Raw genomic sequence first — 26,536 nt, forward strand, 5'->3', positions numbered from 1 at the left:
TTTTTCCTTTGTAGAGAGCTATCTACAAAGATACCTTCCATTGTAGAGAGCTATCTACACTCCCAGCTATCTCCGTGACACCACTGATTCCTGAGGAACTACAATGCATTGGTCACCTCCCAGAAACACCATCCTAGCCACAAATGGATGTAGAGGCTCTCTACAACAACATCCCACACACAGATGGAATACAAGCTGTCAGGAACAGTTCCCTGATGATGCCACAGCACAACGGCTGCTGAGCTCTGTGCCTTTATACTCACACAACAACTATTTCAAATTTGATGACAATTATATTATCTCCAGATCAGTGGCACTGCTATGGGCACCCGCATGGCCCCACAATATGCCAATATTTTATGGCTGACCTGGAACAACGCTTCTTCAGCTCTCGTCCACTCACGCCCCTTCTCTACCTACGCTAACATTGATGACATCTTCATCATCGGACCCGTGGGAAGGAGACTCTGGAAAAATTCCACCACGATTTCAACAGCTTCCACCCCACCATCAACCTCAGCCTGACCAATCTACACGGGAGGTCACTTTCTAGACACCACGGTGCAAATAAGTGATGGTCACATTAACACCATCCTATATCGAAAACCTCCAACCGCTATGCCTACCTTCATGCCTCCAGCTTCCATCCCGGGCACATCACCACGATCCATTGTCTACAACCATGCACTGAGATACAACCGCATCTGCTCTAACCCCCCAGACAGAGACCAGCACCTACAAAATCTCCACCAAGCATTCTCAAACTCAATACCCGCAAGAGGAAATAAGGAACAGATCAACAGAGCCAGAGTGTACCCAGAAGCTCTCACTGCAAGACAAACCAAGAAAGAAACCAACAGGACTCCACTGGCCATCACATACAGCCCAGCTAAAACCCCTCCAACGCATCATCAGGGATCTACAACCCATCCTGGACAATGATCAACACTTTCACAGGCCTTGGGTGGCAGGCAATCCTTGCCCACAGACAACCTGCAACCTGAAACGTATTCTCACCAGCAACTGCACACCGCACCATAGTACTCTAGCTCAGGAACCAATCCATGCAACAAACCCCGCAACTCTGCCCACATATCTACACCGTGCGACACATCACAGGACCTACCAGATCAGCCCACACCATCACCAGTTCTATTCACCAGCACGCTCCACCAATTAATATACCCTATCATATGCCAGCAATGCCCCTCTGCTATGTAATTGGCCAAAACTGACAGTCTCTACGGAAAAGGCATAATGGACAACAAATCAGATATTAGGAAACGGCAATATAACAAAACTGTAGGACAGCACTTCAACCTCCCCTGCCACACTATCGCAGACCTTCAGGTGGCCACCTGCAGCAAAAAAACTTCAGGACCAGACTTCAAGAGAAACTGCTGAGCTTCAATTCATCTGCAAAAATTTGACACCATCAGCTCAGGGCTTGACAAAGACTGTGAAGCTTGCCATACACAAGAACCAGTTTCTCCTCCCTTGGTTTTCACAGCTCAACTGCTAGAACAGCCTCATCCTCCCTGATTGAAACTTAACCTCGTTATCTCTAGCTTGCTTGCTAGCATATATATACCTGCCCCTGGAAATTTCCACTACATTCATCTGACGAAGTGGGTATTCACCCACGAAAGCTCATGATCCAAAACGACTGTTAGTCTATAAGGTGCCACAACATTCTCTGCTGTTCTTCCAAACAGTCTTCCCTGACTACTGGCTTCCAGTCATCCCTCCACCTGTTTTGCTCCCCAAGCCCCAATCCAGTCTCCTTCCTCAGCCACTCCCAATTTCCCTCTGTCATCCTCCAGTCCTGTCTCCACCCCTGTAAGTTCCTTCTCCCAATCTACTTCCCCATGACCCAGCCCCAACACATATTTGGGTCTTGTACCTTCTGCATTCAAATCAGGCAGCTTCTTCCTCCACACTACTTGAGGCCACAGGAGTGACACTCCCTGTTCAGGTGACCAGACCTGCATAGCTCGTGGCAGAGCAAATTTGCAATCACAGGGAATGTTCAGCTCAGCCCAGGGCTGGAACATGTCCAACACGGAGAGACTCTTTGGGGTATTTAATTGCTAAAATCTAAGTTTCTACTGAGTATGTGCACACTGCAGTTTTTCCTAGGCTTATAACTTGGACAAATTAGGTGGATCTTCGTGGGGAAAGCAAAAAGAACATTCAGATATAAAGGACATTCTCTGGAAAACTTCAAGTCCCTGCTACAAAGCTGGGGCACTAGAACTTTTCCAGGTTTTCCAGCTTGCCAGACTCTCTCAACCTGAGTAAAACAACATATTTTGGGTTAGCCTTATTCTTGACATTGGCCATTTTAGCTGAAATTTCCCCAAAACAAATTCAGTCTGAGGCTGGCATGAAGCATGAAATGCCAATCATTCAGCCCAAATGGTTAAAGGTAGGCAAAGTTACAAGCAACTGAAAACAAGATCTTATAATGAGCTCTATCAGGCAACCTCAGCAGGTCGTGCTACTAGCCTGATCTGTAATATAGAGAGTCTGAACCACCACTGCATTACTCCACCAGTGTGAATCAAGCTTAGGGGATGGGTGTGGGTGAACATACACACACATGCATGTGCACGTGCACACATGCAATATATATATGTACACATGTGTATGTGAATACAGTTATCAAGATTTTGATATACAGTGTGCTTCCCTTTATCCAAAACCCTATTATCCAAACCTCCACATTATCTAAATCTTTTTGTTTGTTCCCCATGCAGAATCCTGGTCTGGAGTCTCTGCTCTGCCTTTCACCTTACGCCTGCAAGGATTGGGCGTCACCAGCCATGCAGCACAGGGAGTCCTCTGCAGCCCTGCTCTCATGGGAGTGAGTGAGCAGGGCAGAGCAGAGACCCCCAGCCAGGACTGCAAGGAGGAGAAAGAGGAGGGGGATGAGCATCCTACATCAGGGGAGGCCATCCCTCTACTGAATGGCTTCTGCCATCTTGGTTATCTGAAATCCCAATTATCGGAATAAGATCCATGCCACCCTGCTATTTGGATAATTAAGAGTATACGGTGTATATAAAATAATCAAGATTTTAAAAATAGGTGCCTGCATTTAGGATCTTAAGCCAATAAGTGTGTCAGGTGCCCAGCATCTCCTGTTGGCTGTGATGGGAGATGCTGGGAGCTAAGTATTTAAAAAAACCATGCCACTTACTTCGGGACCTAAATATGAATTTATGAGACTAGATTTTGAAAAATCTGGGCTCTGAGTGTGTATAGATGGGTATGTCTTATGAAATATATGTCCAATAGACAATATATGGCCCATACCTCTGTATTATGTGTCAATTTGTCTGTTTTTACATTCCTGTTGTTACTTAAGAAAACAGAATTATGAAGAAAAATAATTGATAAATAGCTTATGAGAAGGAAATTTTTTGTTTTTTAAAAAATATTATATAATCTACTCATGATGGTGTATTTGTTCTGAAACTGAGATGGTTTCATTTTGAATAACCATATAAGGAAATGGCATATAGCAGTTGGTACCAGTTTTGAATTTATTAGCAAGATTTTTTTAAAGAAAGCGGAGGTTTCATCAGATCATTTAATTTTTAATAGATAAATTGATCTCCATTTGTTTCTCTTTTTGAATACATTTGTAAATTTTATTACATAAGAACACCCATGCTGGGCCAGACCACTGATCCATCTAGCTCAGTATCCTGTGGTCTGACAGTGGCCAATGCCAGATCCCTTATTGGAAATGAACAGAACAGAGCAATTATTCAGTGGTCCACCCCCTGTCATCCAGTTGCAGCTTCAGACAGTCAAAGCTTTAGGAACACTGAGTATGGGGTTGTGTCCCTTAGCATCCTGGCTAATAGTCAGTGGTGGACCTTTCCTCCATGAAATTATCTAGTTATTTTTGAACCCAGTTATACTTTTTGCCTTCAACATCCCTTGGCAATGAGTTCCGCAGGTTTATTGTGCATTCTGTGAAGAGTCACGTAGGGGGCCTAATCATTTGTTTATGTGAGTAGTGCTAATTTAAGTCAGTGGGCCAATTTGCACCCATGATGACTGTTCATTTAAGGGAAAAAAATATTGCATCCAATGTATGGAAAGGAATGTGAAGTGAAGTAAATAGTTAAGCATTCCCGTGGTGAGTTGTTTCATATCCTTGAAGTATGGCCAATGTTCTGGAGGATGTGGCTTATGCTCTCCATTATAGACATTAAATTCCAGTAATGCTTTGATTTTATTGCCTGATATAATGTCATTCTCTGAGTACTCTGTTGATATTATATGAAGCAATACAAGAGATCAATCAAGCTAGTTTTATACTAAAAGATAAAGTATGCATATTATTTTTTCACAAGCAAATCTTCAGACAGTGCTAATTTAATGATGCGTATTTCCAGGCAGAGACAACAGAACTAGAAAGAACAACATCAGGGAAATGTGTGTTTTGAATAGTGAGATATATGCAGATGATTAGTTGCTCTGGCTAGTCATCAGGAATTAAGATACAGGCCCAGATTCTCTGCTTCACTGAAATTACATTTAGCAAACTTGGTGGGAGGGGTAGCGTGGGAATTCAGGGAGCTCCTTGCTGTAGTTTTCTGATACTCTGCCAATTCTTGTTGCAGGTTACAGGAGTACCTACAAACTTCTGTAAGTTGGTGACCACTATCAGCTAGCACATCTGCCTACTGAGTGAAGCAGGAAGATGTTGGTATCCAGTCACTTCTCTTTCACTTGCTCCAGGCCCTTGCACTGAGCTTTTGAGAAGGTGACATAAGGAATAGTTTTAATGGCTTTGCATCCACTGGAAAATTCCCGGTTAGAGGATACAGCCTCCATTTCCTTTATACTGCCTGTGTGGCACAAAGGGAACAGAGCAGGGCAGGGAACCAGCTCTGTAATATAGTTGGTATTTACAAAATAAGGGTCCAATCATGCAGACACTCAATGAGTAACTTTACTTCCATGAGCAATTCCACTGGGTTTGGTCAGAGTCCAAACTGAACAAATAGTCTGGTTGAAAAAGAGCAAGATTAAAAACAAATGAAGACAGCATTAAATTGATGTGCTTATAGCAATGGAAAACACCTTTGCTGAGCAGCGCCAAAGATAGGGCAACAGATGGCTGCTGAACAGGTGCACTGGTTCAACTGATGCTGCTTTAATGATTATGTTTTCCTCCTCAGGTCTTGAACTGTTGGGTACTAAAGGTTTGATCCTAGCACTGCTAATCAAATCAGAATGTGGTGGTCTGTGTAATTCCACTTTGGGTTTCTGCATTAATTTTATCAGTTGGGTCAGAGAGGAAAACAGTTAGAGGAAAAAATGGTCAGTTCAATTTCCATTGCCTCAGCTGGCTACAGAAAGCAACCTGCTGGCTGATTACAGAAAGGGGGGAGATGATATGGATGATCAGTGTTACCCTGTACAGAAACTTCTGCAGTAAAATAAAATATGAATTCAAGGTATAGGAGATGCACAATTTGACTAGCCAGAAACATTTCCCATTTTTGAAAGCTTTTTATTTGTACCCAGGTTGGTATTTTTTGCCATTCACGATTAAGAATTACATTAAGCCACAGAGATTTCTGTCTGTGCTAATCAGAATTTTTATTTATTTTCATTGGAAACTTCACTGCATGCAACATTTTCATTTTATGAGACTGCTGAACATCTCCATAAAACAGCATTTTTCTGACTGTAATTCCCCAGGACCGCTGTATACTGATACCAGAAGACTGATCAGAATCAATGATCTCTTGTAAACGGTTACCTAAGCTTGGCTCTCATCTACATTGAACACCCTTGTTAACACTATCCATCTTTGTTGCAGTTTCTTTGTCATTTTGCAGGGATGATGTTATGCATTTAAAAGATTTAAGTAAAAGTCTCGTGTTAGTAAATCATTGCAAGGGAAACCAGCCAGCCACTGCTCTGGATTCCACAGCGTTCCACATCCCTCTCCTGTGATCATGTTATTCGTGTGTTACTTCATGCTACTCAAAGAATGTTTGGAAATCAACAGCACAGATTGGGTAGTGTCACATTTGAACAAAACAAAATAATGGCATGTTACCTTTTCCTATGCTATTTAAATGTTTGGGTCCAAATGCAACGGAAAAACAAAACAAAACATATGCAGTGTTGGGGTGCTGTGTGTATCTTTTTAAACAAGTCATTGCACTCATATTTTAGGGTACTGCAACATAGCTTTGCTATGCAGCCTCTGTACCAAACAGTCCCACAATAAGATTCTTCAGTCTAATAAGATGCGTGAAAATAATACTTTGCTTTGTGGATCTAAACTTTTGAAATAATTGGCTAGATCTTCACCTGGTGTTAAATGCCAGGTAGTCACAAGTACATGGCTTTACACCAGCTAAAGATCTGGCCCAATGCAAATCTCTCAGCCATTATTATAATCCATGTGTTTCATAAAGTAAATGGGTCAAAGGAACGCAGACAATCTGTGATGAAACTGGGAAAACACCTCCTGAATCCAAAGCTTGTGCTTTAGAATCTTATCTTTACTTCTTTTCCTTCTCAGACTATTGAGGAAAGGTTGAGCTGAGGGTTTGGAGGATTATATCTATGGGCAGGCCTTTCCTTTTTTTAACCTTTGTGTGCGTTCAGTCTGTGCAATGTGTACCTATAGACATATTATTTTTCTAAACTTGAAGAAGGAAATGTATAATGTACAGTACAGTTTACTCCAGATTATCTGACTGGCATGGGGAACATAGGTTTTGGGATTTTGGATAATCAAGAGGGTCGGAGCCATTTGGCAGTGAGGAGGCCTCCCCCACAGACAAGAGCTTGTCCTTCTCCTTGCTGCCCGGGCTGGGTTTCTCTGCTCTGCCCTTCTCACTCATTCCTGTGACAGCAGAGCTGCAAAGAGGTCCCCACATGCTATGGGGCCAGTGACACCCAATCCCTGCTGAAACAAGGTGAGCAGCACAGGGACCCCTCTGCAGCTCTGCTGTCATGGCCAAGCTCACTCATTCCCATGAAAGTGGGGCTGCAGAGGGCTCTCTGCACTGCCACAGGACCCATTTGGCAGCGGGATTGCCTCTCCTATATCAGGGCCTTTCCCCCCTTCCTCCTCACAGTTCTGCCCAGGGGCCTCTGTTCTATTATCTGAACCTCCACATTATTCAAATCCCTTCCTTGTCCCCTAGTATGAGAGATGCACCCTCTGTAGCATGGCTCATGCTGAGGGATGAGGAAGGGATTTGGATAATGTGGAAGATTGGATAATAGGGTTTCAGGTGAACGGGAGTATACTGTATACCATTCTATCCACCACTGTTTTGATGATTATGATGATAATTTGCTCTATGTATGTTAAATCCAAGAACTCAGCATGTGTCATGTGTTGTGTACTAGAAACTGGATATTTCTGTAGGGACATTGTGAAATAAGGAATCCTTCCCACCACCAGGCCTCAGAACCACCAGCCATTTGGCTAACATAGCCTTGCAATTTTTTCTCTACCATTTGTTAGACTTCTTGTGAGCCGGAGAAATTTCACTAGCGCTGTGCAGTAGTGGGTGACATAGTCTGGAAACGCATTGGTCACTTGATAAATGTGCTATATACTTCAGGCCCTTTATGAACATTCCAGAAACACTTAAAAATTTACAACATACTAAAGGAGTGTTCTGATATTCCTAATTCAACAATGAATAACAAACCTTTCATGTAGCACTCTGTAACCATGGTGTTATAGCAGAGTTTGTCTGAAATGCCCAACTCTGTTAACAAGCCTTGATCTTACTGAGAGAAAATAGATTCAGCTGATTCACTTAGACAGGTGACAACTTATTACCTCACTCAGATGTAAGTGAAGCAGGTGGGAGTGCTTGCTTGTAAGAGAGGATTTAGGGTATAGGCTAGGAACCCTAGGAACAGAAAAGCCGTGGAGAAAGTTTATATTGAATGATATTATATTGTTTGTGGTGTATTATTTTATAGCCAAATCCTAGGAAAGGAGGGTGAAATTTTGAATCTAGATGGTGTGTGGACTTTGTTTTAGAGCAGAAAAGCACTCACACATACACCGGTAGTTAAAAATGATCGTGAGCAAATGTATGATGCTAGAGGTGACTTTCATCACTCATAGTATGTCTATTTTATGTATAAAATTAACAGTCTTCACTATATGCTAGAAAGAATATATTTCATAAAAATAATGCTTTCGTTAGATTTTCAAAACTCGACTTACCTACATATTATGAAATATGTCCAGAGAGAGGAAAATAAATTCTCTACATTATTCCATGAGATTAATAGTGTTAACAAGTAGTTAAAGTAGGAAACTAGGAATTAGGAGACTTGAATTGTGTTCCTAAATGTCGCTGCTTTGTAGTATGAACATTGACAAATCACTTAACAACTCTATGCCTTACTTTCTATGTCTGTAAAATACAGATAATACCCATGTCTGTAAAACATTTAGCTCCTCCATGGCAAGATTTCACTAAATACAATATATTATGATCACCTACAGTTTAAGACTTTCACTCTCCAACTAGGAAAAATAGACCTCCTACTCTTCCTTTTCTGTATTTGGTTCTGGTAACAAATGTCATCCTCCACTGACAGTTCAAAGCTGTATAGTCCTTAAAACATGTCCTCCTTTACAAAGAACAGTTTTGTGTCACTAAGAGTATCAATGACATTGTATCTTCCTTGTGGTTATCAGTGTGTGGTTGATGATAACATAACATTAAAATCGCAATGGTGGTAATAGAATAGGTGTTCATGCTGTTACTTGATAACATTGTGTGACAATCAGTTTACCTGAGCATTCTTCTCATCTTTATGGAAAAGAACATGTATAACTGTGTCCCTGCTCAATGCTTTCAGGTTTGGAGATGGCTATTCTGTCAAGGTTTGGCTTAACAAAGAAGCAAGCAACCACAGTACTATTTTGGACTATCTGCAGCTATATTTTCCAGGAACACAGTTTAAGGTATGGCTGAAATTCTCTGTTCATAGCAGTTGCCAAGGATAAGTTCTTGAGACCATTAACAAAAGGCAAATTTGAATAAAGTAGCTGGTTTCTCATTCTTTCTTGATCAATATGGCTACTCGTTTTAATTTATATGTGTTTAACTGTTAAATTGTCACCCACCTGTATGCTGCAGATGCAGAGTAGAGCCATTTCGGCAGCATAAGCAAATGTGATTGGTTCATGAGCTTCAATTCCTTTTTCTTATTTTTGGTATTTACAGAGTCAGATTTTCCAGAATATGCACACAGGATCTGATTCTATGTCCACTGAAGGGACAACTTAGTGGTTTGAGCATTGGCCTGCTAAACCCAGGGTTGTGAGTTCAATCCTTGAGGGAGCCATTTAGGGATCTGGGGCAAAAATCTGTCTGGAGATTAGTCCTGCCTTGAGCAGGGGTGGACTAGATGACCTCCTGAGGTCACCTTCTAACCTTGATATTCTATGAATGGAAGTAATTTCAGAGTTAATACATCTGCAACACCATATTTTTCTTTGTCCTCACCCAGTCAATCCAGTACCTAGAAAATGGCAGGCAGGTGAATAGTGTATTAGGAAGTCAACATTTACTGACAGCTACCACACAGTGACATCTAATATGCCTCAGATGCCTTCTATTTTAAGCATAAGGAAATGCTGTAGTATTTCAGATATGGTTGTGTGGTAACTTGATTGTTGGATGGCAATTACTAAGTGTACATGTCATCAGAAGAAAAACTCTGAAATATATATTTAATAGTTGACTGAAATGTTTTGCTACAACTTTGTTCTCCTTTCCCAGCAGGTTGCCTTTTTTTGAACTCAGAATTAAAATAGGGGAATTCTTCTAAGGTTGAACTTATGCAAGGAAATGGGCATCCCAACCAAGAGATCCACTTAAATAATATTTTAGACATTTCTCTCAAGACATTTTAACTCCTCCTTTCATTTGTCTTTTTTTTCTTTAGTCCATCCATTCAGATAAACAGATGCGATATCTTTCTCTTATGAGGTGTACAAACCCATAGATGTACTGAGATTTTCATTTTCACAGGCAGTTGGCTATTTGGTTTTATAATATTGCTGATGTAGAAATCACACATTTTTGCTCTTAGCTGTGTTCGTAATAGCCTCTAATGGTAACCCTAGATGAGTTGGTTTGTGTGTATCTATATAAAATAGATGCGGTACCCACTAGTTAATAGAAGTAAACTTTATTCTACTTTCTCAAAATTTACCAATGTCTGCAGTAAGATGGCTATAGTCCAGTGCTCTGAAACACCTCTGTTTTCCAAGGTCACAGAGGAAAAGTCAATTGGTGTGTTCCCATCTCCATAAAAGTGTCCTGGATTTACATATATTGTGTGATATGAACACATCATAAAAGAGTAACGCTTTCAAACATATCACAGCCATCTGTCACATCCCCAAAATGTATTCAGGCATAAATATCAAGATTAAAATATATATTGTCAGATGCTAAATGGATTTTTGTAGGTTAATTTAGAACTCTTGTCTCTGAAAATGTGTCCTATAAAAGTAGACGGTCCCAAGCTGTAGAATTTTGGTCTGGGTATAGGTTTCTAGCACCCTGAGTTTCAGAGTAGGGTTCTGATTTGAGATTTTGGTTTGGCCATTGTAGATACCAGCTGTGATACACTGATTTCAGTGTGGTTTCTGAAATGTTTCCCATTCCCCAAAGTGTCTGAATCAATGGGTTTGGTTTGAAGCCATCTCTAACTTTAAAATTGATAAGAAAAATACATCTCTGCAGCCGCAAACAGCCAGTTATCTTTCAATTCTACTGTGATAGCTTTGTGGATACTGAAAGATCTTTTCTGAACCATACCACGTTGTGCCTTTTACAATGTCACAGTCAAGATCTAGTATATTCTTACAGAATCATATTTTTCAGCTGAGGTTCATATTGAAACCAGGTCAGTTGAAAATAAATATAATTTGATCAGAATATTCACTAGCATTTATTTATATTTGTTTGAAGGAACAGCACCTTAATCTGCAGGAGTATCGTGTACCGTACGGATGGGGCTGTTTACCAGAGCTCTTCAAAGTTTTAGAGAACAACAAAGTTCTGCTGAAAATCAAACATTATTCCATTAGCGAAACCACTTTAGAGCAGGTATGTTCCTCCTCGATGTTGTCTCTCTTTTTCTGAATATGGTGTACTACTTTAATTATGTATGCAGTAGAATATTGCAGCATATAGATTATCTAGAGCTGTCCTAGTGTGATTCATAAGACATAATAACCTTATAATTAAAGGATTTTCTCCTTTAGTGTAAGTGGCTGGGATCTTTCCTTTTGAAGCAAATGTTATGCAGTTTTCTTGCATTTGCAATCTATGTACCACTGCAACAGGCACATTAGAATCGCACAAATAGAAGGGATCTCTATGAAATGGCTATGAAATCCTGGGTTTACACCGTGTATAATATAGTGAGGATCATGAAATTCCTGGGTGCCAGTGTTGTGTTACAGCATCTAGGGATGTAACTTCTTATGTATTTTCTGAAAATGCTGAGAAGCCGAGCCGGTCAGAACATTAATTATGTGTAATATTTGCTGTGAGATCAGCTCTTTTTTCCAAGTGCAAATCATTCATGAACAGACTTTGATTTGTATTAATCTATCAGCTCCTGCTGCTTTAATTATTCAATGAACAATTTATGCAAACAAATAGCCTATGGGTTACTCCTTGACTGTTCACTCAAGCTTGTTTGCTGTTCATTATTTATGGTGAGTGATTGCTTACCTCAGTTACCTGGTATTGTTTTTGCACCCTGACTGAATAAGTGAAAGTTTTAAACAGGATAATAGTGACTGCTGAATAAAAAATATGAATGGATTCCTTTGCTTGCATGTGAATATCGTTATGAGAATGAAGAACTGTCATCCCTCAAATATCCAAGTGATCAAAAAACTCTTTTGTATGAATGTAGGTGAAAAGGAAACAACCAGGGGACCCAACTGAATAGAACAGGCATTTGGAATTCAAATGGATGTTTCCTCACATCAATTCAGTGTTCAGAAGGTTACTCAACATAAATTTTAGCTTTAAATATCTGGGTGTAGATCCTGCACCACTGATGTCAATGAGAGTTTTGCCATTCAAGTCAATGGAAGCAGGATCAGGCCCCTCCAATATTTTTTAAAAAATTAAGATTTGTTTGTTCAATACAAGCAAAATCCAGTGTTCCCAAGGAATGTGGATAACAACATTAAATCTGAACTTATTTTATTGAACATGGACTTCTACTGTTTTGCGTTGGAAAACATCTTAATAAAAGTGGCCTGAAAAAGTCACAAAAGGAGACAAAGTTCCAGCTCATGTATTGCTATCCCATAAGCCCTCCTATGTTATGTCTTTCAGGTATTTATTAATTTTGCTATTCAACAGCAGGAAACATCGCCGTCTGCGCAAGAATCTTCAACCAATCATCACCACCATCTGCCAGTCTAGGCTCAGTGCAGGTCATTGTCCAACAATATGTTTTACAGACAATAAAACTTTTCACCTGGTTACTGCCAAACTGAAAGGGAGAAGGAAGTTCGTAATTTATAGACAAAAAACCAGAACAACCAGTTCTTAGTAGAAAGAGTGGTTGTTATAGATATATATACACACAAAAGCCAAAAAAAAGTACAGTACTTTTCTGAACTGGAATTTTATAATAAAACGTTTGGCCTAATTAATGAAATCTGTAACACAGTAAAAGGGCTGATCTTATAATGAGTGACATTTCAGAAGTTTTTTTGGGGGGAAGGGGGAGATTGCTCTCTATTCATTTGATCAGTCACATTAAAAAGCCATAATTATTACATGACAAGGGAAGCAAAACCCAATGGCTATTATGAACAGCCATGCTATCATATAATATTTGTATTTAATAGCTCAAATGAAAGCACTTTGACTTCTGCATTAATTCAGTTCTGTGTTATGACAAGCTAAATTAGCTCTTTTTATTGTATAAAAGAAGCACTATATTCCATAAGGGCTTTTTGTCAAAGGGAGTATTAGTTCAGTTATAGTAAGTATATTTAACAAGGTTCATAAATCATACTTGACAATGAGTTCTCTCTAACACCTGTAGGTTATTTCTCTAGAGATTCTAGAGCATCGTTAAGAATAATCTATTTTATTAGCTTTTTTATGTTATTTTTTAAATGTTCTAAGAGAAGGTAAAAATGGATTTGTAGCCAAGGACATATTGGAAGTAAACAAGATAAGTGTACAGGCATTGATCAATAACCTTTTCAGGCTATTTATCCCAATTTCAGATTCTTCACACAGGGCTGTGCCACAGCTTTCAATAGTGTCATCAGCCTGTAAATGTGAGACAGAAATTAACACTGAATGAACAAAATCTCAGCCTCTATCATCCATCCTCATGTGGCTAGAGAAAGATCAGAACTTCTTGGAGCAAGGGGGAAGAGGAGAAGCTCTTAGCTTATTTTTATAAATAAACTCTCTGGGAACCCTGGCACAGTAGTTGATATCACTTTCATTGGGCTCTATTATGATAGTTGAAATTCTGGAACACTGTGATTTAGTAGAAAGGTATTTCTATGATATAATTTCTGTGAAAATCAAATTGTACACTTTGAAATAAAAGGATCTAATCAGAGGCTATCTGTGTTCCTGTGTCCCTGCTTTAATGCCATACTGTAGCAGGATGTAATTTAAAAGTGTTATGCTTGTGCCTTAGGCTTTTCAAGCTGATCCAGAAGGGTTTTTGATTCTTATATTGACAGGTGTATTTTTGGACCATGATGCTTTTGAACGAATTTAGAACTCAGGGTTCCCACTTTGAAAACTTATTCTTGCTCTTTTGAAAATGTTAAATCCTAAAAACTTAATTAAATGTCACTTTTCTGAGTAAAGTGTGGAATATTGTATTAATGTAGTGGGTAAATAAAGTAAATAAGATTTATTTCAGACTGATGGTTGAATGCAATTCTGTTAACTATATTTCTCTTCTTTGAATCTCTTCATCTGTCTCTCTCAGGACCCAATTTAATTGAAGCAAATAGCAAACAATGTCTCTCTCCCAATCCTTTATGGTTGAAGAAGGTCAAAATCTAATTGAGTTTCAGTGTATTGGGTTCTGTCTCAGAGGACATTTTCCCAGTCTTTGAAATGCTGCACTCTGGAAGTTTGCAAGGCTCAAGTCTAGTCTTTGAAGATTTTTTTTAATTAAAAAAAAAAATCTGTTCCACGAAAAGGTCAATTCATATGTTAATGTTGACAGAGTCACTGAATTTATGAATCACATAGAAATGTTATGCATATTATCACCTTTGGATTTTGAGTCAAAGACAAGAGAGGATTTTAAACCAAAAATACACCAGCTCTTATGAGATTTCTGGTAGCTATTTCCATGACTGATTTCTCTATGTCAGACAGCGTGACTCTTGCTTTGAAGGATGAAATGAGAACTGAACTCAGAATTTAAAACAAAGGAATGGCTGAAATGCTAAAGTTGAAATAGGGAAGATGAGTTTCACATCTATCTGTTTTAAGGCCTATCCCCATGCCTGTTGAAATAAAAAGAAATGTCTTCCACTGACTTCAGTGCTGGTTAGATCTAATTTCACTTTCACACGTTCTAGAATGAAATGGGTAGAGAAAAGCCCAAATCGGAACCTTAAATCAGAACCCCCATGAATTTAGGATTTTAATTACTTGTATCTTAACCTCCCATATGTTTTTCAGTCCAGAACAAAAGGGACCTGTTTCCCAGATCTGGTTCACATGTTTCCGTAGTTAGTGGAAATCTCAGAATAACATGCATCTGATGAAGTGGGTTTTAGCCCACAAAAGCTTATGCCCAAATAAATGTGTTAGTCTCTAAAGTGCCACAAGGGCTCCTTGTTTTTTTTATCAAGTCTTATGACATTTCCAGTTAAAATGGTGGGACGCTTGTTGCAGTCATCTACTCTGGTGATTTGTGAGATTTGTACCGTTAAAGGCCAGACTGATCTGAATGGTTTGTGACACTTTGATGTAGTTGAATCTGACCAGATTGGGCTTGAACTTGAATTTTGAACCCAGCCTAAACCTAAACCTGCTTTCTTGATCTATCTCTAGAAATGGGAAAGATGGGATGATTTTTACATCTTTTAATGTCAGTAGCTTGCACATGTGTTTTTGTTTGTTTTGTTTTTTTAAAAAAGGTGTCAGATCGGAGCCACAAATGTAAATATCTTGCTTTGATTGAGTGAGAGCTGTGGTCAGACAGCTTCTTTGAGGAGTTCTGGAAGACAACATTCTTTCGGAGTTACACACTAGACGTTGACATCACAAACAAGACTGTTGCTGCAAGTGTCATGATCGTGGCAGCAAATATGAAATGGAAATCACATCTTTCTTATTCTGGCAGAGAAAGCAAGATTCCAGTTCTTTCAGCATGGGACTTCCCACTGTGTGCTTTAATGAAACTTCTTTGTGCTGAGTAATGATTTGGTCATCTGAAAAGACATCAGACGTCTCTCTTCCCTTTTTGTTGTTGTTGTTTTAACATCACAGCAAAGATTGTTTTATCAGTGCAATTATACTTACTGCCAAATTGAAGTATGTATTGGGCCAAATTCTGGCCCTTCTTGTTACCCATAAATGTGATGCCCATGAAAAGAAGGTCAGTTAAAGAAGCCAGGGGACTTTAAAGAACAATGGTGATGCACTCAGGCAGATCAAATTAGTAAATGCACACACCTGGTTTTCCATGATTGTCACCAGCTAGAGAAAAATGGGTTTCAACTGTAAGAAAGGTTAAACCAATAGGCAAGATCTGTATATACACCTAACTTACTCCAGCTATAGAACAACATACTGCCTACCTTTTTCATCCTATTTGCCAGTCAGCTGTGCCAGCCATGGTTAAAAGAAATAGGAGTTAAAGAATTATTAAACTATTAAAGAATAGGAGTTCAGCAGAATATGAGAGCCAGCAGGAAATGAACAAGATTCCTCTGCCAGGCAAGAATGGCAGATGAGATCAGATGGGATTACTTTGATGTGGACTTCGAATCCCAGGAAAATAAAATAAAAAATGTTAAGGTGCAATTAAGTTTGCTAATGCAATTCAAGAGATGTACCGTAAATGCACACTTCAAATAACCTTGAATGCTAGGAAGTATGAAAATCGCAAGATATGACTACATAGAAAATTCTGACACCAACCCTAAGTCTCAGTTCACGGATATAGATCACTCTGCAGAGAAATTCTGAATAACCAGCACCCAAACAACCTTAATTCTGTCTCTGTACTAGGTTTTGTTTTAGGTTTACAACCTAATTTCCATTGAAGAGAATGATCGTGTTTCCTTACCTTTACTCAGAGCAGGACTAGTTCCTTATATGTCATTTTAATATTGCAAATATGGATAACTGAGGGTATGTGTGTATGATATTTGTTCCAAAGCTTAGTGATTTCTCCTGACATGAATGAATAGGTCTTGTTATATATTGTTTACCATTTTTTGCCCCAGTAGTTAGCCAAAATTTGGGGTCCTACAGTTTCCATTAGAAGGCGAAATTGAGGATAGAGCCAATTATTTCTTGGATGCAGTCCTGTTTTCTGTACAAAGAATGTACAGAGTTTTGTTTTCTTGAACATAGGAGGAATCAAACACAAAATAAAGTATTTTCTTACAGTTCCAAGCCTCTTTTAGACAGCACTTAACCTAAAAGGCCTCTCTTAGTTTTTCCCTTTGTCATCCTTCCAGTTCTTTGTTGCTGCCTTCTCTCCTCCTCCCCTCCACAGTTAAAATAAAATTTGTGTAATCCTGTGACGCTCTGTACCTCGGGGGGACACCCTACACCCCCATGTACATCTTTATAAAATGATTGTGTCGTATCCAATGCAAAGTTTGTCATGTTGGGTATCCTCGGAAGGCTCATGAAGCATGAAGCATGGCTGTTATAGTGATGTTATAGTAATTGTTACAGTAATGTTATAGGTTGTAATTTCATGTCTATAGTTATGATGCTGAAAATGTATCCTCGTGGCTTAAAGCAAGCCCATGCAAAAGCTCTCCAAGAACTGAGGCGCGGTTCACACCTCGTCAGGACAGGTATTGGACAAACCCCTCCCAAACTCACAGGAACAATGCACTCTGGCTTGGACAGGAACAAAAGAATCTGTTAGACCCTCAACGGAGTCACCCCCCTTCCTTTGGTCAGTTTGGAACTGTGATGAGGTAATGCTCACCTGACTCGGGGGGGATGAGGGGGGCAAAGCCAAGAGGGAAGAAAGGACATGATAAAAGGGAGTGACATTTTGCCATGCTCTCTCTCCTCCACCTACATCCACAGATACCACCACTACCAAGCAACTGAAATGCTAATGAAAGGGGAGAGCCTGACTGAAAAGTAACCAGACAGCCTGTGGTGAGACGCATCTAAGTTTTTAAAAACATTGGAAGTGTTAAGATCAGTTATGCATTTTGCTTTTATTTCATTTGACCAAATCTGACTTATGCTTACATTTTAAGTGATTATAAGTCAATCTTTATAGCTAATAAATTTGTTTGTTCTACCAGAAACAGTGTGTTTGGTTTAAAGTGTGTCAGAGGCTCCCCTTGGGATAACAAGCCTGGTACGTACCAATTTCTTTGTTAAACTGACAAATTTATATAAACTTGCAGAGTCCAGTGGGCATAACTGGACACTGCAAGGCAGAGGTTCCTAGGGTTGTTTCTGGGACTGGAGATATTGGTTAGTGTCAATTGCTTACAAGTAGCTGGGAGCAGCTTACATTCCAGAGGCTGTGCATGAACAGCCCAGGAGTGGGGGTACTCACAGCAGAGCAGGATAAGGTTGGCTCCCAGAGTCAAGGATTGGAGCGACCTAGCAGATCACTGGTCCAAATAACAACGGAGGAGAACATCTCAAGTCCATTCACCCACATAGTTAAAATTCCTCATTGGCCTCACGTGTTGCCTATGTTTCCGTTTGAGGCCTGAGTTGTTTCGGCTATTTGGTTCCATGAAGAAGTTTAATGGCTTCTTAAATTAAGGGTGAAGTTATGCCTTCCCCACAGTGAGGTTTAACGCAACCTGTAACAGTATGTTTTATGTTGTGTGAACCAAGAGTTATACTCACACACAGTAGTTTTGTCTCTAATGGTATTTATTTCCTTTTAACCTGGAAATAGTTTTCTCAGCAGAAAAGTATTGCTCTTCAAATGGACTGTTTCATTATAAAACCATTGTTGTGATTGCCATGGGTTCTGATCATTGAAACTTTTTTTTCTGTTTAAGAGTCTTTCTGTGTTAACTGTGTGCTAAGGTTGGTATCAAAACAGGTTTTTGTAATCTCAGATTACAATTTCCATACTTGTTAATGTTGGAGTTTGTTCAAAGATGTGTATAACAGCTCTTAGCACATACTAACCATAATAGTAACAAGAACATTTTTATTCAGTGTTCTAGTATATAAAGTATTTTATAATGTTATATTTTGAATACTGTTAAAAGATGTTTCAAGTTTTATCTGAAAGTGATAAACATGATATAACCTGCATATTGTACGTACCTTGTACATCCTATAGACAACAGGCCGTATAGCCTATTGGCCATACACAGTCTGTGTACCCAGTATATCATTAGTGTTGTAGACTTTAAGATCAGAAGGCACCATTATGATCGTCTAGTCTGACCTCCTGCACAATGCAGGCCACAGAATCTCTCTCACTCACTCCTGTAATAAACCCCAACCTATGTCTGAGTTACTGAAGTCCTCCAATCATGGTTATTGGGATCAAAGGTTTTAATATCCCCAAATATATTATATGATATGATATTTGGGATCAAAAGTTTTAATATCTTTTGTCATCAAATTCATTTGAAAAATATATTTGATAAAACGTCCTTTCTGAGATCTATCCATAGTTTGTTAATACTATATCCATTTACATTTCCAAGTTTACCTTTGCAACGATGGAATTAGAAACATACATGTTGTAAAGTAAAAGCATTGCAGATTCCAGCATTAATGCAGAATTTGAATCTGTCAGCTGGTCAAATGCATTTGACATCACATGTATTACACAATGGCATTCCAGATGTAACATCACTACATACTTTTGAAACATGAAAATAGTAACAGAATCTTGAAATCAGTTTTTTTAAATGGCAACTTTCACAAGTCTCCTATGGTGTACACATGTATGATTTTTTTAGACTTCTACAGTAAATCTATGTTCCGATAAGAATGGTCAGGAAATAATGTGGATCTCTCTCATGGTAAAAAACATCAATTTAAAAAAAAAAATCCTACCCATCCTACGCTACTGAAAATCATGAAAAACAAATCTGCTGCACATGCTAAACATAGACGAAAGCAGACTAGTAGCTCCTGCAGGTAAAAGTTCCCTAATTTAGGAGTTAGGATTGTCAAGTAAAGTTTATAATGGAACACCATTTGCAAATTTAACCTTGGAATTGCAATCAGCAGCTCCTTAGTAGTAGTATAAATTATAATAAAATAACCCCAGAGGCTTTCAGCATTACTCATAGATGTGCAGAGTAGATTTGCCAGTGGATATGCCTTCCTGCCTCCCCCCTCATAACTTTGAATTCTGGGTATGAAAAGGTCATACAAAATAGTTTAGATTCACATCAGGCTAGCATTATCTCCACTTATCCAAAATGTTTTGGGTTAAAAAACCAGCAGGAAATGGTTTAATAATAAATAAAAAGGCATTATTTTGAGATTCTGATGTGACTGATTAAATTGTTTTAGGGGGCTAATTTTCATTGGGTCAGAAGTACTCCAATAATTGCTTTATCTCAAAGCAAATTTGTTTCTGTTCTTAAATGAAGCCCAGCACACTGACCCAAAGTGTGATGGGGTGCACCTACCCCACCCTAGTTTTGCAGAGGTTAGGAAGCCATGCCGCTTTGCCTCTGATGGGCATGCTCACCCTGGAGGCATGATATAAAAGGAGACGGCCCAGCTCAGTCTCGGCTGGCTGCTGAAGGGAGAGGACACAGAGTGCAGGCTCTCTCCAGAGAGCTCCTACAGGACCCAACTCCGTGCATTCAGAGTCCCAGACAGACTGGAGCAGGTGCTGAAGGAATCCATCCTGAAACACTTAGAGGAAAACAAGGTGATCAGAAGCAGTCAGCATGGATTCACCAAGGGTAAATCATGCCTGACCAACCTGATTGCTTTCTATGATGAATGACTGGACTTGTGGATTGGGGGCAAAGCTGTTGATGTTGTATATCTTGACTTTAGTAAGGCTTTTGACAACGGTTTCCCATCAGCATTCTCATCAGGAACTAAGGAAGTATGGTTTGGAGGAATGGACTGTAAAGTGTGATAGAAAACTGGCTGAACGCAACGGGCTCAGCGGGTAGGTATCAAATGAACACTCTCTAGTTGGCAACCAGTAACAAGTTGTGTGCCTCAGGAGGTTCTGTTCTAGGGCCGCCCGTTCTATCAATCGTCTTCATTAATGATGATCTTGTTATGATGGTTGGATAGATTGCACATTAAGTAAATTTGCAGATGACACTGAAGTTGGGGGAGTGTGGACACGCTGGAGGGCAGGGATAGGATTCAGGGTAGACTAGACAAATTGGAGAAAGTGGCCACAGAAACCTCATGAGTTCAACGGAAGGACAAAGTTTGCAAAGTCCTGCATTAGGACAGAAAACCCATGCACTGCTACAGGCTGGGGGACTGTTTGGCAAGTCAGAGTGCTGAAGAAAGGATCTTGGGTTACGGTAGATGGGAAAGTTGAAATCATGGCCTACAGGTGTGCTTCTTGGTAGCCAAAAGGCTAATAGCATACCTGGGTCTGTGTATTTAGTAGGAGTGTTAGCACATCGAGGGATGTGATTATTCCCCTCTATTCGGCACTGGTGAGGAGGCTGATCTGGAAATATTGTGTCAGTTGGGCGCCACAACTTACAAAGGACGTTTGGAACAATTGGAGAGAGTCCCAGTGGAAGGCAACAAAAATGATTAGAGGACTTAGAGCACATGAACTTATGAAGATGAGACGAACGGAACTAGGTTTATTTAGTCCTCAGAAGAGAAGACTAAGGGGGATTTGATAGCAACTTCAACCTACTTGAAGGGGTGCTCCAAGGAGGGGGAGCTAGGCTGTTCTACAGTGGTTGACGGAGGACAACGAACAAAAGAGCATATGGTTTGAAGCGTTGCCAGTTGCGGAGTCGAGGCTGGGATATTAGAAAAAACTTTCTGGACTTAGTAGAGTGGTGAATGTATTTGGAATGGTTACCTAGGAGGTGGTTGTAGAATCTCCATCTTTAGAGATATTTAAGGCTGGCTAGACCGCACTCTGGCTTGGGATTATATTAGGGAAAGTGGTCCTGCCTTTAAGAAGGGGGTTGGACTAGATGACCTATTGAGGTCCCTTTCAAGCCTTTTATTTCTATGATTCCAGGTGCCTGACAAAACCCAGAGAGGCGAACGCACCCATCTGGGTTATGCCTCCCTGCGGACCCAGGAGCCGCGGACGCTTCGCTGGCTAATGAACAGTGGGAGGCGCCCAAAGGACTTGAGATTTGCTCCGGTGAGTGAACATGGGGAAACCCAGTCAGCGTGGTTATTGGGAGGATCCCCGCTGCAAGTGTCTGAATACGTGATCGTTGCGAGTAATCCCGCCACTTGCCAGGCCCCGCCAGAGCTTTGGAGGAGGGAGGCGAGGGCCCCAGTCTCCTGTACAGGGTGCCAACAAATTCATGAGTGGTGACCCATTCCCCAGTAGCCACACACCCAAGTGAGGGGATGAAATCTTTATTGAATCCAGCCATTATAAGCCACTTTCACTGACTTGAGGCCATGTGGTCATGCCAACCCTAATGGAAGGGGACTTATGACTCGGCAACATGCCGTATTACCCTTATTTTCGAGTAGGGTCATTACACTGGACCTAACTGGCTGCGGTACAGCCCCTTTTGGCCTATCGGCGTGATTGGACCACATGTGACCGAGCACCCTGTGATGGAATGCAACCTACCCCCCAATGACGCCAAAGTAAAAAATCCATGCTGTAGGAGGTAGGAAGGGTCCAGAGTGACCTAGACAAAATTGTGAGGATTGGGCCAAAAGAACCTGATGAGATTTAACAAGGCAAATGCAGTACCTGCAGTTAAGGACGGAAAGAATCCATGCACTGCCTCAGACTGGGAAAACAACGCTCAAGTGGTAGTTCTGCAGAAAGGACCTGGGGATTAACAGTGGATGAGAAGAAGCTGGATATGAATCACCAGAGTGCCCTTGGTGCCAAGAAGGGCTTAACAGCATATGTGGGCTGCATTAGTAGGAGCAATTGCCAGCAGAATTGAGGAAGTGATTATTCCCGCTCTGTTCAGCATGGTTTGAGGCCACATCTGGTTGAGTATTGCATCCAGTTTTGCTCCTTCCTCCACTACAGAAAGGACATGTGGAACAATTGTGAGAGAGTCCCAGAGGGCAACGAACATGATTAGGGGGCTAGGGTACATGACTTACGAGGACAGGCTGAGGGAACTGAGGTTATTTGGTCTGCAGAAGAGAAGAGCAAGGGGGGATTTGATAGCAGCCTCCAACTACCTGAAGGGAGGTTCCAAAGATGATGGAGCTCGGCTGTTCTCAGTGGTGGCAGATTACAGAACAAGAAGCAATGGTTTCCAGTTGCAGTGGGGGAGGTCTAGGTCTGATATTAGGAAAAACTGTTTCACTAGGAGGGTGGTGAAGCACTGGAATGGGTTACCTAGGGAGTTGGTAGAATGTCCATCCTTAGAGGTTTTTAAGGCCTGGCTTGATAAAGCCCTGGCTGGGATGATTTATTTGGGGATTGGTCCTGCTTTGAGTAGGGGGTTGGACTAGATGAGCCTAATCTTCTTGATTCTATGATTTTTAAAAAAATGAGTGATCTTTTAAACCTCAAAATCAGTTTTGAGTTCATATAACTTTGGGAAAGGCTCAGACTGATTCTTACTTATTAAATGGTTTATTCTCCCTAATCAGGACTGTGCACGTGAAATTCAGTTACTAAATATTCAACAAATAAAAAGTGAGTATATGCATATCACCAAAAACACACTGGAAATGGTTGTAATGTGTTCTCCACAAAGTCATTCTCCTGATTAAAAAACTAAGAATTTTCTACAGATCCAACTTGTCACATAGGAAATTGTGGAAATGTTCAATTAAGGGGTCATACATTTCCCCCCATTTTTCATTGATTCCAGTATAGTATTTTCAAGACCTGCAGCACTGCAGGAGTCTGTTTCCAGTAAATGGTTTGTCGGGCATGGGGCGGGGGAGAAATTATTGATATAAATATGTAAAAGGCTCATATGCACACCGATGCTGACAGTTTTAAACTCAGCACAATCAACTACTGACAGTTCATGCCAGATCCAATTTTTTCATTGTCCCTTTATACCTATTTCTTTATCAACGTCAAAGAGGCAACACTCTTAATAGGATCAGGAAGAAAAAGTGATCAGAGGCCGTTTTATATGACAGAGCATTCTAATTCCCAAACTAATTGATCTAAACAGGATCTTTACATTGACTACAATTATTTTTATGAGTAGTTCACAGAGCATAGGAAAAATCAGAGACAGTGAAATCTCAAACTTTTTTCTCATTTCGAATAATTGCAAAATGGTTTTGGACATACAGAGAAACCTACGTTTTTGCATAGCATTCCCAAATATAAATATATTTGTATGCATTATGCCCCACCTAAAACCGAGATCCAGTTAATTTAGATGCTGTACAGACACAAAACGATCCCTGCTCCGAAGATCTTTAGTACAAATATGGCTAGATGTCTAAGCCAGACAAAAGATGGGGAAAAGAAAGTGGTAGTATTGTAATTTTACAGATGGGGAACTGAGGAACAGAGTGATTAAGTGATATGCCCATGGTCCCACAGAAAATCTGTGGCAGAGCTGGGAGTTAAACCCAGATCCTCTGTTTTCTAGTCCAGCGTCTTAACTACAGGACCAAATATATGTTTTCAGACTTGCATCTACAGGTTGCTGGTTCAAGCCCAGCTCTGACTGCACCATACTGTCCTGTCTCAATCCTGCTCCAAGTGGACAAGTGACCCAATCACCAAAAATAACACTATTCAACAACCTTGTTGGCAACCTCAGCAAAGGCTGAACAGACAAGGAGAAAAATTACTGAGTCTTGGATACTGCTGGTCCATTCACAGAAAGGTTTGAGCTCCTTGTCGGGTGGTACCAATGAAGTCTGCAGGCCTGGACTGAGCTGCTGTCAAACCGTCTGGATGTGAGCTCCACTCCCTGACCCAATTCATGCACATCGAACATACTCTGTAGGAGTGCTTCTAGTGGCTGTCTAGCGGGTCTGCTTGAGAAGGAGCTGCATGATAAAGGGACACAATGGGATCTGCTGCATGCTACAGCCAGAACCATCTGCCTTATTACTCTGTCCCTCCCTTCACATAGGAGAAAAAAGAAGATTCTGTGGGGTCTCACTACCTCCTTCTACTGCATCAAGGGAAAAGGTTGCTGAATCTTCTCCCAGCCCAGCAAAAGTCAACAACAAGCTACAGCCTTTCCCAGCCATCTATCCTACTGCTCAGATCAGGCTAAGAGCCCTCCCCATCTCTTTGTGTCTCCAGTCCCACTGACAGGTAAGTGGAATTTTTATGGATGAGCAAATCAGGGCCATTGAAGAAATTGATACTGAGGCTAGGAAAAGCCTGAAGGGAAGGAGATAAGGCAGTGAATAGAGCTGCTGGAGACTGACTGCTGTAGGAGCCAGCTGAGAAGGGGAACAACATTTTTGGTGGGGGTGGAGGAAAGAAGATGGAATGAAGGGGGGGAAACAGAGATGGAGTGTGAGGGTAGGGGGGGCAAAGACAGGCAAGGAGGAAGAGCAAAGGAATTGTGCAGAGGGAAGGAGAGAAGTGGAATATGGAGTGTTAGTTGTGGGAGGAGTGAGTGGAGTTGCTGAGGGTGGAGATGAAATAGTGGGGCTGACCAGGATGAAAGAAAACAAAGGTGCAGTGTTTCTTAGAGGTAGAGTAGAGGTGACTTGGAGGGATGATGGAGTTAGAGGTGACACAGAATTTGGGGAGAGGGTATGGGATGGATGGTATTTTACTTAGAGAAGGAAGAGAATAATTTAGAATGCACCAAATGTCAAATGATTTTTAATGCCCATGGAAGGGATATCCCAGACCCCACCTTATTCTCCTGCCTGCAAATACCCCTGTACACTGCTGTGAAGCATCCTCATCCCATCCTGTCTGCTTATTACTCATTATATGAGGCCGAGACCAACATTCTGTCTGCTCTCAGCAAGGAGGGCTGATCATCCTTTACTCTCATTGGGCCTGATTCTCCACTGCTCTTGCCCCCTGCACACTCAGAATATGAATGTGATGTGAGGATGAATCAGTATTACATAAGAATGGTTGAATTTTGCATTCATTTTGCATAGGTGTAAGGGACAATCCATGTTGCAAGGCAGTGGAGAACCAGACCCATGGATATCAATGAGAAGGTGCTCATCATCTCACAGAGTGGGCCCTATTGACACTTATGTGATCTGAGCGAAGGCTATTGCCCCATACTGCTTTTGTATTCATGAGAAGTTTCCACTGTGATGCTCATTTTGTATCTCTTCTGTAACTAAGGGATTCAGCCTCTAGGGCTGTTTGTCCAGCACTTTTCCCAAGAACTTAATTCGCTTGGTATCAGTAATAATTCAGTCAGGAGCAGGTAAAGCTCTGCCAAAATGGACCCCGTCCCTCTTTCGTTCTTCAATATTGTGACCAAATCTGGGTTGTGTGGCCTGACCCTTACCTGCCCCCAACCCATCCTCCTCCCCTCATTTCTTAGTGATCTTATCTCCTTAGTGACACCATTTCCTCCCCCCACAGTCTCTCCTGTGTCCTGCTGGCCATCCAAAGACTGACTGGATTTGTCCTTGTGCAGACACATTCCCCTCCCTCATTTATTATTTAATATAAATTTATTTTATAAAATATTTATACCAATTTTTTCCATGGCTTTTTAGTTCATTGGTGTGTTTTTGATAAATTATGTGAGCCAGATCTCTTCTGGTGGGGGAGTGGGGGAGATAAGTCACTTTTGGCCCTGAAAGAACATGGAGATAGATATGGTGTCTGGGGGGAGCCCCCTCCCCCCGACTCTACAGCTATTTTTAAAAGGTGACTACAGGCAACAGTTTTATTTCGTAGAAAGGCAAAGAAAGAAAGGGCAAAAGATCATGGACATTCAATTTCTGAAAACACTAACAAGCCCTCAATTATTCATGTGTAATTACAGTTCACCTGCATTAGCTACAAGAAAACAGAGGCTCTCTGTGGCAGAATCTGAAGAAAGGGATTAGAAAGGTTAGCAAAGGCAAAGAATGACTGAGTCAATGCTTGAAACTTGTTCAGCAAAATGATTCAGCACACTCCTTGCCCACCCTTTCCTTTCTCCCTCTCGCTGACTCCTGAGGCTCACACCTTCAGAGAGCGACAGAAACACCAA

The 26,536-nt window shown here is 40.7% G+C and overlaps 1 protein-coding gene across 1 annotated transcript in view; it reads left to right on the forward strand.

The window, feature by feature from the left end:
* Positions 1-13,931, forward strand: part of ABCA13 (ATP binding cassette subfamily A member 13) — a 284,724-nt gene extending 270,793 nt beyond the window's left edge. Inside the window, 3 exon segments of the mRNA XM_032792446.2 lie at positions 8,884-8,989; positions 11,010-11,147; positions 12,399-13,931. Coding sequence (XP_032648337.1) covers positions 8,884-8,989; positions 11,010-11,147; positions 12,399-12,488 — 334 coding nt within the window. The 3' untranslated portion in view covers positions 12,489-13,931.
* The last annotated feature ends 12,605 nt before the right edge of the window (positions 13,932-26,536 follow it).

This window comes from Chelonoidis abingdonii, chromosome 2 (genome assembly GCF_003597395.2).
Source record: "Chelonoidis abingdonii isolate Lonesome George chromosome 2, CheloAbing_2.0, whole genome shotgun sequence".
NCBI classification, from domain to species: domain Eukaryota; kingdom Metazoa; phylum Chordata; order Testudines; family Testudinidae; genus Chelonoidis; species Chelonoidis abingdonii.